The 12,662-nt window shown below is 37.7% G+C and overlaps 1 protein-coding gene across 20 annotated transcripts in view; it reads left to right on the top strand.

The window, feature by feature from the left end:
- KIF16B (kinesin family member 16B) overlaps nucleotides 1-12,662 on the top strand; it is a 550,717-nt gene that overhangs the window by 328,047 nt on the left and 210,008 nt on the right. For 19 of the 20 annotated variants that reach the window (XR_011972556.1, XR_011972554.1, XR_011972560.1 and 16 more), the window contains one exon: nucleotides 6,068-6,151. Coding sequence is in view for 7 of the 20 variants with exons in the window: in XM_072634507.1 (XP_072490608.1) it covers nucleotides 6,068-6,151 (84 nt within the window). In the remaining 13 variants the exon portion in view is untranslated. Of the gene's footprint in view, nucleotides 1-6,067; nucleotides 6,152-8,707 lie in introns of those variants that run through there. The other variant, XM_072634506.1, reaches the window with a different exon arrangement.

Genomic DNA, 12,662 nt, shown 5'->3' with positions numbered 1-12,662 from the left:
GATAAGTAACACACAAAATAAACACAAGGGTTTTGTTTTGCTTTGTTTTGTTTGTAAGAAGGATAGTTTTAGCAGCTTCAGGAATCTGAAAAGATTTCATACAAAGAGTGGTTCTTTAGTAAAGGAAATGAATGATTCTAAGAGGTAGAGGGGAGGGAACATTCATTGAAGTTCTAAGAAACTGCCCAAAAGATGACATAGACATGGGAAATGGAATATCATGTATGAGGAACCACAAGAAGGCCAGATTGGCTGTACTGAAGAGTGAAGGAGGGGGAGGGATATCTAATAATGTTGGAAAGGTAAGTTGTGAAAGGCATTAAATTACAAACAGAAGAGTCTGGACTTAATCCTAGAGTCAATACGAAGCTACTTCAGTTTGAGTTGGGGAGTGACCTAGTGTGACTTTTACTCTAGATAACAGCAACAACAAAAAAAGTGGGAAGTGGAAAGCAGAGAGTCTCTTAAAAGGAGACCAATTAGGAGACTTTCTGGTGTCCTTCAAGTGTTCACTAAATTCCTTCTGCAAGAAACCTTTCCTGACCCACTTAATCTTCCCCCTAAGATTACCTCCAATTTTCCTATATATGTCTAGTTTGTATATTGTCTCCCTCATTAGATTGTAAACTCCTTCAGAGTGCGAACTATTTTTCTATTAACACAACATCTACTGTTGACTTAAAAGACTAGTACAATAGTGCAGGAGAGAGTTCTTGAACTAGATTTTTTTCCTTCCCTCCCCTCCCCTTCCCTTCCCTTTCCTCTCCCAAAACCTGAAACCTTACTGTACGCTGAAGCCCATAGATTGGACAACACTAGACCCCTGCCCAAACTCCACTTAAGGGCTGTTTTCTGGACCCTGCTTCCTGGCTTAAGACTGATTATCAATAGTAACTGTTGCTGTTTCCCTCCCAGCCTGATGTAGTTATTTTTCTTTGCCTCATTAAAGGGGCCATCCCTTGATTATTTCTTAAACAGGCCTATTCACTGAATGGACCTTAACTTACCCTAAGTGAGTACTTGAATAGAACTTGGTCTAAAGGGACCAAGGTCTCCCATTGCATCCTCGGCCATCTCCAGACATCCTGATGAATATCTGGTCACTGGATTCAGATGGCTTAGGAGGAGCAGTGAGGGTGGTAACCTTGAAGAGCCCTCACTCACTCAAAATAAAGTCAAGTACAAGTCACGTCATCATTTCTCTGATGGCATGGTCTTTGGCAACAAAGGACAAACACAACATATATGAGGGAGAAGGAGAAATTGAAGTTGACTCTGAGGTTAAGAACCTAGGTGACTGGAAAGATGGTGGTACTCTCAACAGAAATATGGAAATTTGGAAGAAAAGGGAGTTTGGAGAATGGGGGGAAAGATAAGTTCCATTTTGGACACCTTAAGTTTGAGGATGCTAACAGTCTTCGGTGTTCTGGATCTATTCTCCTAATGACTCCCAGTCCTATATTTGCTAAAATATGAAGAACTTCAAGACCTATTCTTGTACTCATGTGCCACATCTTCAGAACATCTCTGGAAATAATCATCCTCCTTTCCCATATAGTCCCAATCAGTAGCTATTCACTCCTGTCTTTCTCATGAGCCCAAAACACCAAGATCATTAGAAGCAAGTGAGGATGCCAAGAGAGACAGCACACAGTTCCCTCTGTTCCCCACCATGGTAGTATTAACTGTCTTCTCTGCATCCTAGAGAGGATTGGAGGCAGTCCCACATCTGGTGAGGTGTCTAATAAATTTTGTTCCATCTACCTCCCACTGTAGAAAATTTCCTGGACCCAAAAGTCTCCACAGAGAGGAAAAAGAACAATACAGAATCCATAACTAGGCTGACTATAGAATTGTGCAGTCTCAGAATAAACTAATCCTTTCTGAACTTCCAGCAGCAGCCTTCACAGTGAGGTCCACATGGAGGTTTTCAGTTTCAGTTCCCTGACTTATTTGGCAGACTTCACTGCTTTATGCCTGTCCCTAGTTGATCCACACCCAAATAAAGATGGTAATTTTTCTGTTACTTTCAAAATTTGGGCCAATTTAAAGGGCATAGTTATGGTTTGCTAGTAGCAATTATTCAACCAAACCTAAGACTTTCTTTACCACCTTTTGGCTTTTTTTTGGTCTTAATATTATGTTTCAAAACATGTTATTTAGATAGGTGGCAAGGGGAACAAGGAGTGAGTAGTACTTTAAGTTAAAGCATCCTAATATCATACATTAAGTTGGAAAAACCTAATCTATAACAAGTTGTATAAAAATAACTATATTTTATTAGCTGATCAACTTGATGGAGCTCAGTCTTCCCTGCAGTGAGTCTTTAGAAATGTTGAAATTCTTTAGTCTGTAGAAAAAAATACCAGGTGACAAATGTAATAAAGTAGCTTCGCTAATCTTGTGTTTGTGTGTCCCAAATAAAGTGGAGAGCCAGGATAATTAAGGGAAGATATTAACTTTTGCTTCCATTATCTGGTTACTTCTGATGAAAGTATCTTAGTGGATTTTGTTCCCTTTTCAAAATTTAGAAAATAGCCTTAGCTCTCCATTTTACTTTGGATGTATGTGTAATCATGAGCTAAGTGAGAACACAGATGTTATTACACCTACAGGTAGCCAGTTTCTTGAATTTATATGATATATCACTTTTAAAACCCTTAAAATGCTACCCTTATGCAATTTTCTTTACATCCTTTTGTACCACTTAGGATAGCAGTCAAGATGCCCTGTATTTTCCAGCTTATGCTGCTCCCTGTCAGTTGTTGCCCAGTACAAGTTACACGCCTTGTGAGTGAGATTAATTTGACTTCTGTTGCCTAGAGTCTTCTGCCTTACTCAACCTAGAAACTATTGCTAGGTTGGGCAAACTGTCTGTTTTCTAGTTTTATATAGTTCAGTGAGAGGAACTGCCCTCAGGTTAAAATCCCATGCCTCCAAGCAAAATTTTACAAATTACTTTTCCTTTTGTCTTGGAAGTATGGGGTGGCTACTTTGTCTCTGATCTCCACCCACCATTTTCGTAAGGGGTCACCTTCTCATAGGCCCATGAGGCCTTTTACTTTGGTTGTCCACTTATAAAAAAATACTCAAGAGTGGATATCTGATTTGGGTTCTAGTTCCATATTAGATGAGTGGCTGGGCTAAGTATTTAATTTCTCTGGGCCTAAATGCAATTCCTCCTTTAGAAAATGAAGGGGTTAGGCTAGATGGTTTCTAAAATTTCCTCCAACTTTTAAACGCATGTCAAAAGTTGCATATGTTTGAGACATATATCATAATGACTTAGGTTTATTTGATATAGGAGAAAAAATACTATTGTTTAAGAAGAAATGAAGGATGCTAGGTCTCTCTCTACATGATGCAGTTCCTCTGAAATCCTTTCAATTCACCACTTGAGTTTAGCAAGAAAACCAGTTTGTAAATTTCCCTTGACATAAAACACATCACTTCATCATCCACAGAAGAAAATGACAAAACAACCAAACTGTGAAAGAGTGACTGCCAAGCATTCAGAACCAATCCCTGACTACATGGCAGGGGAGAGAGATACATAGACAAGTAAATCTTGGCCAGATGAAAACCACATGACTGGCAGAGAAGTATCTCTCCTCATTAAAGTGTGCTAGAGATGAAAGTCTGTCATACTAGCAGGCTCCCAAGAACTCCTTGAGTGAGATGCCAAAGGAAGAAATCCCTTGACAAAGCAAAACGTACATATAGGCATACTCATGCAGGTACATGTAATCAGACTATTGTGGTGGTGATCAAAGTTTGAATAACTAAACATCAGGGCAGGAGCCAGATTGGGGAGCAACTACAGAAAGAGCAAAGATGAGATCATATGAGATAATGTATGTAAAAGATTTTGTAAAATCACAAAATGCATCTGTCAGAGTCATCAGCTTATAAAGGCTTTGTTTCTGAAATCTCTAAGCTCCTATATCCTAATGGTTTCAGGATGACTTGAAAAGAATAGGAATCATGAGGCCAGGGTTCCAGTCTATCACTGACTTACTATCAAAGTGTATATATACAGATATAAATGGTATTTTTTTCCTACTCCTTGGATTCCCATTTACAGAAATGGCTTTTTTTGCACATAAATAAACTACATGTGCATAATACTAGTACCTGTAATGGTAAATTCTTGCTTAATAACTCTCTTTGGGATCCTGTTTGTCACAATTACAGAAGAGAGGTAAGTGGTGAATCTTGGTGCTTTTTTGCCCATGGCTTCATAACATTAGAAGTAGAAGTCAAGAGATCCAAGTTCTAATTTCAGCCATGTCATTCTCTAGTCCTGTGGTCTTATACAAATATCAAATAACTTAAATCTCTGTAAAATGAGAGATTTAATCCAGCTATTGGTAGTTAGCACTTGCTATATTAACACAAACTTAATATTGATTAGATTTTTTTCTCACAGGGCCCTTTTTTGGTGGGATTCTCATTACTTCAATTCCAGTATTTCTAGGAAGATATCATCTCTATACAGATGATTCCTAGTTCTATATATTCAATCCTAATCTCTCCTGAACTACTGTCACTAATCTCTAGCATCCTCTTGGACACCTCAGCGTATCCAAAAAAGAATTCCTCTTTTGCTCCAAACTCTTCCCTCTCCCAGATTTCCATATTACTGGTGAAGGCAGCACTATCATCCTAGAAACTTAGGCTTCCAATTTTCTCTTTCTTCTCACTCATTCTTTATATCTAATCCTTTGCCAAAACTTTGTATTTCTCCATATATAAATGTATATATGTGTGTGTGCGCGTATATCCCTTTCTCAAATCAACAAATATTAAGCACCTACTGTGTGCCAGGCATTGTGCTAAGTACTTCTCTCCAGTCCTATATCAGAGCCCTCGGGTAGAACCAAATGAGATAATATTTGGAAAAAGCACATTGCACAGTGCCTAGGACATAGTAGAACTGTATAACTGTTTAATCTGTTCTCCTTCCTTCTCCTGTTCTCACCTAGAACCCTTTCCCCTGGCCTACTGTAATAATCTTCTAACTAGTCTCCTTGCTTCAAATCTCTTCCTCATTCCAAGGTGATTTTTCTAAAGCCTAGTGTGACTGTGCCATTCCTTCTGCTCAGTGATCTCTAGTGACTCCTTGTTACTGGATCAAATATAAAATCCTCTATTTGGCGATTAAAGTGCTTAAAAACTGGTCCCATCCTACTTTTCTAGTCTTCTTACAGGTTACTTCCTTCCATGTGTACTGTAGTCTAATTCTCTTAGCCCACCTATAGTTTCTGGACCAAAATTTGTATCAGTTCCTCCCCATGCCTGTAGTATTCTGCCTCTTAGCTTCTTTGGTATCCTTCAGGATTTTAAGCCAAAGCTCACCTTCTGTAGGAGGGCTCTCACAATCTAACTACTAATGCTTTTCCCCTTCACATTACCTTTGAAATAGATATACTCTATGTCTAACTAGTATGGACTTAGATTTCCAGATGTTCTCCTTGAGGCCAGTGGCTGCTTCTTGCTTTTCTTAGAATTCATAGGTCTGAACACCATTCTTGACATATGGAAGTGCTTAATAAGATGCTTGTTAACTTGACTGAATATAAACATTTGCTAAGAACAAATTAGTACAAGAAAGTAGACATATGGAGTCAAGAACAAGAATATGTTTTTCACAAGGGAAGTATGTATAAATATATTCAGTGGATGACTAGAAAATCCTCATGTGGACTATAGGAAGAACTTGAGTACTTATCCATCTTCAAAAGAGCTGGCTCCTTTTTTAAAATTGTTAGTATAATATTTAATTTATTTCATCAGTTCTTAACTAGACAAATATGATTGTTAGAGAGTGAATTAGAAAGGGCCTTAGAGACAATATAGACCAGGTGAGAAAACCAAGGCCTAGAGAGATTCTTGACCAAAATCTCACAGAATTTAGTAATAAGAGTTTAAGGCAAGAACTCAGGGCTCCTGATTTGGTAACCTATTAGACTATGTTGACTCCCACTTCATAATTCAAACTAAAATGTCTATTTCTATTAAAAACCTGCAGGTATGATGTTAATGTATTCTTTCTTGTACATTTCAGCTTGCTACTTTAGAATTCCCCCCAAAAAAACTCTTTGGGAATAAAGATGAGAGAGTAATTGCAGAACGCCGGAGTCATTTAGAGGTAAGAGAATCAACTTTTTCCCCCTGTATTTTTTTTTCATCTAGGAAATATCAAATCTGAGTGACCAATAAAAATCATTCCTATCAGAGAGGCACTATTAATTCTTATTCAAAAATGATGAGTGGCTTCTTCGTTTAACACAGGAGATGGCAGCAGGAGATTACAAAGTAATAAAACTGGCCTATTTATAGAATATGTCCTCATACCCCTTCTGGTTGAATGGAAAACTTTGATCTCTTTTAAGAAGCTGCATTTAGTTAAGGAAGGGCTAGGAAGCAGGTTGTGAGTGAAAGCTAAATATTCACCACAGACAGATGGTATTCAATACTGGATGAGGTTAAGAATCTTCTTGCTAAAAATTTAGAATTAATTAGCTAAAGATTTACAGTATAGGATCATCATAACTATATAAGAATAGTCGGAAGTGAAAAGACAAGCACCTATTTTTTTGTCCTGGGGATGTTTTATTTGCCTTTTTAAATTAATTTTTGTCTCTCTCAAGACAGTTCTAGAAATGGAATTTTGATTCAGTAAAACTATGGTCTTTTTCTTCCACACATCCAGTAAACATTATTGACTAATTCAATTTGAATTTTGTTCTCATGATTTAGTTTCTTAGCTAGAGCCTGGTATTCATGGAGCCAAAGTTATGTATTGGATTCTAATTTGGGTCATTTAGTTTCAAGTAAAGGCATAACTTGATCCTCTAATTGTAGATTCTCTGACCTTACAGATGTGTACATGTGAGTGTGTATATGTGGTAGGTGTGTGTGTGTGCATGCACACGTGTGTGTATGTATGCATGCACATGCTTACATGGATGTGTGGTGGTGAGGGAAATCAGAGAGAGAAGGTTTAGGTAACTCAGTATAATTCAGTGCCACTTTGGAGAAACAATTCAAAAAATTCTTTTAAAAATGTTTCTATATACAAAGGACAACATCATGTGTTATTTGTCTCTACTTCAAAAAAAATTATATTTTAAAGAAAACTCAAAGGATAAAGTTATGAGAAATGTAATGTTTCAGGATAGCTCATCTGTAAACTCTACCACTAATCATGTTACCTGAGTTTTCCCTTAATATCTATATCTCTAATATGGGACCAAGCCTTATCAGCACATTGATATATGTGTTTCTCTAGGAAACAGCACAAATTCCTAAGAGAACTTTTCATTGTGTTCAATACAGAGGAGAAGTCTGAGGAACTACCTGATTCTGACACTAACTTTCAGTCTGTTTGGGCAAGTAATTTATCCTCTCAAGAGGTCAGTTGCCTTATCTATAAAGTGAAAAGGTTGAATTAGAGAAAAACAAAGATCCCTTCAAAACCAGAGTTTATTCAGTAGCTATTTATTGCACATGCTATGAGATATGCAGAGATAAATAAGACAGTGTTCTTACCCTGAGGGAGCTTACAGTCTAGTCAGGGAAATAAGACACCTACATGACTGATTATAATTCACAATAAAGTGTGCTAACATGCTATCTGCCATGTTATGGATATTGAAGCTTGCTCAATAATGAATGGGGAGTAATTGAAGTTTTTTAGTTAAGGGTATGATTTGAGCCATGCTTCAGAAAGATTATTTCCTCTAACAATAAGGACTTTTAAAGAAGGGAGGAACTGAGGCCACCAGGAAACCAGTTAAGAAGTAGTCGTAGTGTTTCAGGAAAAAAGTAATGAGGTTGGTGTGAGCGAGGATGAAATCAAGAGACATTTAATATGTACACTGTAAAGAGATTGGTGACTGCAAAATTATATAATTTCTGTAATGAGAAAGTCCTGAAGGAGGTAAGAATTCTTTGAGGCAAAGGTGAGGAGGCAATATATCCCAGGCCTGGGAGAACAGAAAGGAATTGGACTGATGTGGGAAGAAAAGCAAAATTAGTTTGGCTACCCATAGAGTACAGTAAAGTAGAGTACTATATAATGGGCCTGAAAAGATAAGTTGGTGCCTGTTTGTAAAAGGCTCAAAGGTTAAACAGGAGTTTGTTTTTGTCTTGGGGGTGATAGGAAGCCACTAGAATTTATTGTGTTGGGATGGTAACATGGTCAAATCTATACTTAAGGAGAATTGGTTTTGCAGGTGTTCAGAGAATAGATTAGAGTGAAGAGATATGAAGTATGGAGACCAGTTCAGAGACCATCACTATAGTCCAGGCAATAGATGATGAGTATCTGAATTAAGGTGATGTGTCCTCATACTCCTGGTTGAATGGAAAACTGTCAGATAGCTATCAGATGTAAGAAAATGTTGTTAGAGGTAAAAACACAAGATTTGGCAATTAATGAAATATGTAGGGTAAGAGAGAATGGGAATGAAGGAAAACACTGAGATTGTGAATCTGGAAGAGAGGAAGGATGATGATAGTGCTCTTGAGAGTAATGAAGAAATTTGGGAGAGGGCATACAATTGTGGGGAAGAAGGATGAAAAGATTTTTCTTTCTTTTTACATGCTGAGTTTAAGATGTCTCTAGGACTTGGATTGACTATGTAGACCTATGAATATCTGCATAAAGAAAAAAATTAAACCTATTTAATGATAATTTCAGTGACAGAGAGTGTAAAGAGGGACACTGGGAGAAGTCCAGCACAGATCCGGAGGGTATAATCACAGTTACTGGATGTGATATGACTGAAGATCCAGGAAAGGAGACTGAAATGAAGCAGTCAGATATGAGGAGAGCCAAGAGGGCAGATCCATGACAACCCATAGAAGAGAGAATCCAGGGAAGAAGAGTGGTCAACAGTGTCAGATATTGCAAAGAGGTCAAGAAGGGTGAGGAACAAGAAGAGAACAGCTCATCTGGAAACTAAGAATCTTTGTAACTGAAAATTTGACTGAGAAGAGGACAAGTAAAGAATGAGAGCTTTAAAACATCATAGTGTCTAGTGTCATGTTGTGGTTGTTTTTGGAGGTGTGTGTTGTTGTTCTTGTCTTAATGTGGAGGAGACTTCTGCATGTTTTTAGGCAGCTGTGACAGAGCTAGTAAATTTCAAAAGAATGAAGTTTAGAGAAAGAAGGAATGAATGAGTTGACTGAAAAAACAAGAATGGCAGAGATCATGAAGACATGTGAAGGGCCACTGTAATATCAGAGACTGGAGTAAAGAAGGAAAGAGTGAAAGTTTTTATCAAGCAATTTTGAGGTACAGAGAAGAGGCAGCTCATGGTGAATACCCTCAATTTTCTCAATAAAATATCAAGTGGGGTCTTCAGATGTGAGGGAAAGAAGAAGAGGTGATGAGCAGGAATTCTGAGAGAGAAAAAAAGAGAACACTGAGAACAGCCTCGAAAGGAAGCAGAATAGAGAATTAGGGAAGAGGAAAAGGACTCTCTCACTGCAACTTATCTAACATTAGTTTGTAGTAGACCTAGACAGCTCAGTTGCATGATTTATGTCAGATTCATTCAGCCCCATTGAACAGAGGATGCAGACAATGTGAGTAATCCAGGGTTGGAATTTGGCAAGTCAGAAGCAGTGGTAAGACAAGGGTACAAGAGATGCAAGTGTAAAGGACTGTGGAAATGGCCAGTTCTGTTCTGGGAATGGCAAAATAAAGATTTCAGCAGAATATCCAGTGAGGAGAGAGCCCTTACAAATTCAGTGAATGTGGGAAGATCTTCAGCTTGAAGACATAACTTCACCACTCAACATCAAATGATTATTTCTGGAGAGAAACCTTTGAGTTTGGGATAACCTTCAGACTAATGACAGTATGTTATGTCCATTAGAGAATTCCTACTAGAATGATTCTTTATGATTCTAAAGAGTAAAGGAAGATTCCCCCAGACTGTGATTCTGAGTCCTTAGATGTAGTGCAGAGATTCCTTATTTAGGTATCATGGGAGAAGAAAATATCCTTCCCCTCTGTAGAGGCCTGTAAAGTGGCAAAGATTTAGGATTATGCTGCCATGGACCTTCAGGGAGGGAGAAGTTATGTTGACTGAGCCAGAGGTTCCTAAATGGATGGTGGTGTTGAGAGAGCTTAGGAGTAACTTTGATCCCTGGGCACATGCAAGACTCTTGGGATGGCCATGACATGAGCCATGAGCTTAATGTGCGATGAAGAATTGTTGATGGCACTTGAGGAACATTTCATAATCTGAGCTGTGCTTTTCATGTTGCTGATGCTGCTTCTGCACCCATTCATTTGGGTAGCTGCTGTGGAGTGTAAGGATTTGGAATCACCTTAATTAAAACAAAGCATGGCAGATGTTGATGCATTGTGATTTCTTCCCAGTCCTCTGAATGTCAACATGAAGAAATTTGTTGAAGATCAGGTAAAGAGCAGGATTAACTATGACCTTCTTGTGGGAGGCAAATGCCTTGTCATATAATTAGTGAGACACATGAAAAGATAAATAAGATTCCCATTATGGTTAAGGAATACAAACAGAGTTTTCAATGAAAAAATCAATGTGATTAATAATAACAAAAAGTGCTCTAAGTCACTATTGATTAGAAAAATGAAAACATCTTTAAAGTGACATGTTACACTATGTCGGTTCAGTCAATGTGACAGGAAAGGAAAATGACATTCTGGAAGGGATGTGGAAAAATAGGAACCATGATGGACAATTCAAAACTAGTCCAACCATTCTGAAGAACAACTTAGAATTGGAAACAAAGGACTATAAAAATGTGCATACCCCTTGACACAGCAATACCACTACTAGGTCTGTATCTTGAAGAGATCAAAGGAAAGGACCTATATATACCAAAATATTTATAGCAGCTCTTTTTGTGGTGGTAGAGAATTGGAAATTGAGGGGTTGCCTGTCTACTGCAAAATGGCTGAACAAGTTGTACTATATGAATGTAAAGGAATACTACTGTCCTGTAAGAAATGATGAGCAGGTAGATTTCAGAAAAACTTAGCAATACTTACATGAACTGATGCCAAATAAAGTGAGGAGCAGAACCAGAAGAACATTGTACACAGTAACAGCAACACTGTGGGATGATTAGCTTTGGTAGGCTTACCTCTTCTCAGCCATGCAGTAATCTAATACAATTCCAGAAGACTCATGAGAGGAAATGCTGTCCTTATTCAGAGAAAGAACAACGGAGTCTGAATGCAGATCAAAGTCTACTCTTTTCACCATTTTTGTATCTTCTTTCCTGTGATTTTCCCCGTCTGTCCTGATTCTTTCACAACATGACTATTGTGGAAACATGTTTAACATAAATGTACATGGGATAGCCTAGATCAGTTTTCCTACCAACTTTGGGGGGGAGGTTACAGAAAAAATTTGGAATGCAAAATCTTAAAAACGTATATGTTGAATACTGTCTTTTCATGTAACTGAAAAAGTTGTCAAAAGAAAAAAGAATATCCAGTGGAGAAGTCCAAGAAGTAGTTAGAAATAGGTCGTCTGGGATGGTTGGGATTAGATTTTAGAGTTAGGTACCTTCCATATACTTGGTAACTAATGTGGAGATAATTGACTAGATAAGTAGTGAGAAAGTAAGAGAATATCTAATTACTTTTGATGAGTTTGTCATTAGATCCAGTTAAACTATTATTTCAAGGTACTAAAAGAATTTTCAGATGATTGAGCCATAGTCAATTATCTGAAAAACAAACTAAAAAAACAACAACCAGTAAAACCAAACCTGAGAACAGGATACGTATAGCAGAACTGGAGAAAGGCAGATATTATCCTGACTTTCAAAAAGGGAAAAGAATGGAACCTTTAAATTAATAATCAATGAGTTTGACTGGTTCCTGGAAAAATCTAGAATGCCTTATAGAAAAGATAGTTAATTAACATCTAGTAAAAACAGAATATGTCAGACCAACTTCATTTCCTTTATTGACAGGGTTACCAAATTGGTAAACCAGATAAAGATGCATGCAGCTTTCCCCATGAGCTGCTAGATGGCACAGTAGTTAGAGTGCTGGACCTGGAGGCAGGAAGACTCATCTTCCAAAGTTCAAATCTGGCCTCAGATCCTTATTAGTTCTGTGACCCTGAGCAAGTCACTTAACCCTGTTTGCCTCAGTTTCCTCATCTATAAAATGAGCTAGAGAAAGAAATGGCAAATCATTCCAGTTTCTTTGCCAAGAAAACCCCAAATGGGGTCACAAAGAGTCGGCCCTGACTGAAAAATGACTGAAGCTTTTCCTAAATTCACTAAAGCATCTGATAAAGCCTCTCATGCAGCTCATGTGGACAAAGTGAAGGGGTATGCACTAGATTGTAACTATAACCAGAGTTAGATGGATTCAGAACCAAGTGGATGGTTAAACCCCAAATATTCATTAATGGTTCAGCATCCACTTAGAAGAAACTCTCCATTGGAGTACCTCAAGGGATCTGGACTTGGGCTAGTGCTACAATATTTTTATAAAAGTTGAAATGGTATGCTTGTCAAATTTTCGTATGGGAAACAAATAAGTTAGGGAATAATCATGATTCAAAAACATTTTTCAAAATAAATTTTTATTAATGTCTTCTTCTTATAAAGCCTAAGTTTCACCCTTTATTTTATCCCTCCCC

The sequence above is a fragment of the Notamacropus eugenii genome, chromosome 1, assembly GCF_028372415.1.
Source record: "Notamacropus eugenii isolate mMacEug1 chromosome 1, mMacEug1.pri_v2, whole genome shotgun sequence".
In the NCBI taxonomy this organism is placed as follows: domain Eukaryota; kingdom Metazoa; phylum Chordata; class Mammalia; order Diprotodontia; family Macropodidae; genus Notamacropus; species Notamacropus eugenii.
This window is presented reverse-complemented; position numbering and strand designations above follow the sequence as displayed.